Source organism: Austrofundulus limnaeus, unplaced genomic scaffold (assembly GCF_001266775.1).
Source record: "Austrofundulus limnaeus strain Quisiro unplaced genomic scaffold, Austrofundulus_limnaeus-1.0 Scaffold14, whole genome shotgun sequence".
Taxonomy (NCBI): domain Eukaryota; kingdom Metazoa; phylum Chordata; class Actinopteri; order Cyprinodontiformes; family Rivulidae; genus Austrofundulus; species Austrofundulus limnaeus.
Window position 1 is genome coordinate 2312490 of NW_013952416.1, and position 3867 is coordinate 2316356.

At 36.5% G+C, this 3867-nt stretch overlaps 1 protein-coding gene across 1 annotated transcript in view; it reads right to left on the bottom strand.

Moving 5' to 3' along the window:
* Positions 1-540: 540 nt before the first annotated feature.
* Positions 541-3867, bottom strand: part of ipo11 (importin 11) — a gene marked incomplete in the record, with an annotated part of 131874 nt that continues 128547 nt past the window's right edge. Inside the window, 1 exon segment of the mRNA XM_014002678.1 lies at positions 541-2358. Within this exon segment, the coding sequence (XP_013858132.1) occupies positions 2194-2358 (165 nt within the window).

Here is a 3867-nt window from a genome sequence, read left to right on the forward strand (position 1 = left end):
AGATCTTGTTTAACATGAAATTCTGTCATTAGGCCATCAGAGGCAGGTTAGCTCGGTGTCAATTCCCTTTGGCTCAAATCACAAATGAGCTTAAGTCCAACCCTAAAAGAGCACCAGTGCAGACCCTCATTTTTCCAGTTTGTCTTTCTGTTTCTCTCCTTTGGCTTCTATCATGCAATTTTTAATAATTAGTACAATTACTTTTCTGGGTTTTGGCTCCTTTTTACATTATCGTCAGGCATGTGCGCCTGACCGTGCTTCTTTCTGAGGAGCTCTCCCTCACTTACCAAGTGTTTAGATGCTTCATGATGCAACTAGTTTACCTTTAAAAAAACAAACAAAAAAAGCACCTTATTTGCAGCATCGGTTATTAAACTTGATAGTCATGCCAGGAGCCACACTGTCTGATTTGCATGAAATGAAAACACTCAACAGAACCAGACAGCAGAAAATCTAATACCTAAAACCATTTCAGAGTCATTAAGACTTGAGTTTTCAGCAACCTAAATTTAAAAATCARAAATAGACATAGACAGCTACTCTGGCTGATTACAGCATTTTATTGAAGGCTATGGAAAGAAAGTGAGAGAGGGCGAAAAGAAAACAAGGGTTTTTTTTTTTCATCAAATGTACAGTATAAGCCAAAAACATCCCTCTAGTGGTTTGCTGTGTTCAATTGTTAGAACTGCTGCAATTAGAAGGAAACAAAAAATCATTTACTGCAAAACCAGTTAAGAACTAAATGCATTAGTAAAAAAATAATAAGAATGATAAGTAAGGCTGAAAGCACAAGGCTGTAATTAGAACTGCTACTCAACTCTTATCACAGTGTCAAGAGTGAGAATCGTCTATCAGAAGGGATGCCGACTAAACTAYAGAAATAAGAAAATGAGAACTTTATTATCCAATTAATCCCAAAAGAAGGGTCTGTTTCAACCCATTTTTTAAAGTTTTATAATCTATAATTTACATATTTTAGTCAATATTTCAAACGTGGACCCAAACTGTCTCACAAGTCACTTGAATAAATGTTCTTATTGAATGATGAATTGTGCCAATATTAAAGAAAAGAAAATTTCCTCTAAAATCTAATTCATCAAAGTTTGATTTCCACASAAAAAAACAGGTTTGGGAGACAAAGAAAGAAAAGGCAGTGATGCACAGCTTTTCCTTCTAAGACACTCTGACTGTGTGACTGCAGATTTATCACTTCAGAATTCATCACATCAGATGAGTCCATCTAACTGATATGAACATGACCTTTGAAGATTTTAAGATGAAAGAAATGACAACATATAAAAAAATGTAACTTCTGTACTACTGTATTTCTACCATTATTACCWTGAGACATACTGAGGTGAGAAAATGAAAACGTAAAAGAGTTTTTGGTTATTAAAGTGCTCTGACACACCATCTATTAGCAGCAGTATGTATATACATATAAATGTGGTTCAGCACTTTTACAAGTCAATCATTTTAAAAATCCTGCAATAATTCACTCCAACTCAATTTAAAAAGAAAAAAAAATACACTCAGTAGTCACTTTCCTCTTGTTTGAACAAAACTAAAATAAAAAAAATATCATCGTGCAGATTTTCATCCGTACTTTACATACATAAAAAAATTACACAACTCTATTTGCTCTTTTACGAATAAATTCTGTAAACACTGCTTTAGGTCCTTCAGTTTTGTTTTTTCCTTTCTTCTTCTCACGTTTCTGCTACAATCTGCACGTTTGGTTCATTCAAAAAAGAAAATCGTCCGAGGCTCCTGTTCTGGCACCTGCAGAATATTTTTCGTAATATATTCATTCCCCAATGTTTCCAATGTTAATAACAATACTCTAACCTTCTACCCAAACTTTTGAAAAGTTAAGAAACTGGAAGAATTAAGTGGAAGCGCTAGTGTTTTTTGTGTGAGTTGATATTTTAAACACCCACAGAAATCCCACCTTTACAAAAAGAAGTAAAGAATATTAGACAACATCAACGTGGATAAAAGTGTTAGCTGAGGACAGTGGACAAGGCTAGGTGTGGATACAGGTAAGGCATAGCATGGGTAGATGTTGGGTACGTTTGAGTTGGGAGTCCACGCATCGAGCAGATCGTTAGCGTTTTCAGTTTATTTAAACAAAAAAAATGGCAGAAGAGCGCTGCGTTGGGCAAACATATTTGTGTGAAGTGGTGAAGGACTTCAGAAGCCTTGGAGGAACTCCTGGAGCTGTCTGACGAGCTCTGTGTCCACAGTCTCCATCAGGACCCCAAAGCCCTGGTCCCCCAGTAGGGCCTGCTGCGCCTTCAGTTTCTCATAGACGAACTTCTGGAGAGAAACGCTGTGCACCGGGTCTTCTAGGGCCAACTGCAGCCGGGCATAGAAAAGAGGAAAGAAATGGCAAAATTAGTCAGGAATATGAAGTTCAATGTTGATAGTTTAGCACGTGTCCCCTTTAAAAATGATTCCAGTTGTGATTTAAAAATCGTATTCACTTTATCAAGCACAACAATCTGTGGATACAATACTAGAACTGGATATACAACGCAACACGAGACCTGTTTCTGGTTGAAGTGCCGCCACATGGAACCTTTGTCGTCTATGCCTTAAAAATTTGCAAATAAAATGTGGATTTGTTTGTTTTATGAAACTTAGACTGGAGAAAAGTTATAATCTAACTTATCGTTATGCAGTTCTTGGTATWAAAAAGTATAAATAGATGGTAACAAACCCTGACACGATACGCAGCAGCAACAAACAAATCTGCATCCATGCAGAGGTCAACAGCATGGAAATAGCAACAAGAGACACAAACAGAAACATCATCATTTAAATAACTACATTCACTTAAATTTACACATCAAAGATTTATACATTTATGTTAAAGCTGACAAACTAACTTACCAGGGCTTACAGAACTTTGATCAGCAATGATTCAACAATTTTCTGTGCCTCTTTTGACAAAAAAAAAGATGAGGGGAAAAGTAACTCAGACAATTTGCTATTTCCAACACTGACATGTACATCCAACAAAAAACTCAGAAGAAAATGATTCAGTATACGCTGTCACAGCCATTCATCTTGTGCCAAGGAATGTGCTGGAAAAACAATCCTTGACAATAGAGTAAAAGAGCGAGAAAAGTTGGACGGCTGACGAGAGCCGATACATTTTTGAGGGTACGAACACAGTCATTTATTTTCTGTGAAGTGAAACAAGGGCAGAAACAAACAGCGGCGCAGTRAAAGGTTGAGAGCCTCCATTCTGCAAAATAAACCCGGGGAGAATGCAAACAGAGTGAACATCATTAAGTAAAACAAAAAAGTTTGCAACAWTAACTTTTGTTTTATTAGCAAAACGAGAAAAAAAATCTGAACAGAATAAGACATTTGTATTTACCTTGAATAAATTAAGCAGATAATTCTTTCATTTAACCCTAACCTTTAATATCTTCTGACTGAATCTGATTTCACCAGATTAATGTTTCCTATACTTCTAGACCTTCCTCCTAAAACCTTAAAAACCTCCTCAGTGACCAGATGTCTTTTATTGTCTCATAATGTGACAACTTGGCACTCGTTTAGGTACAAAAGACTTTCATAACAGGATAAATACGTAAGTAAGCAAACAGGGAGAAGCAGAATGTTATAATAAAATGTTTTAGTCACTAATGGATCACAGCAAACAACTCTTGTCATGCAAATGTCTTCATTGCCATCCCTGTGCAAACAAACAAGTGAAGAATAGCTTGATGGAAAAACTGTCATCTAACCTGCATAATCACCTTCAGCACAAATGGAACAAGTGTGTGTGTGTGTGTGTGTGTGTGTGTGTGTGTGTGTGTGTGTGTGTGTGTGTGTGTGTGTGTGTGTGTGTGT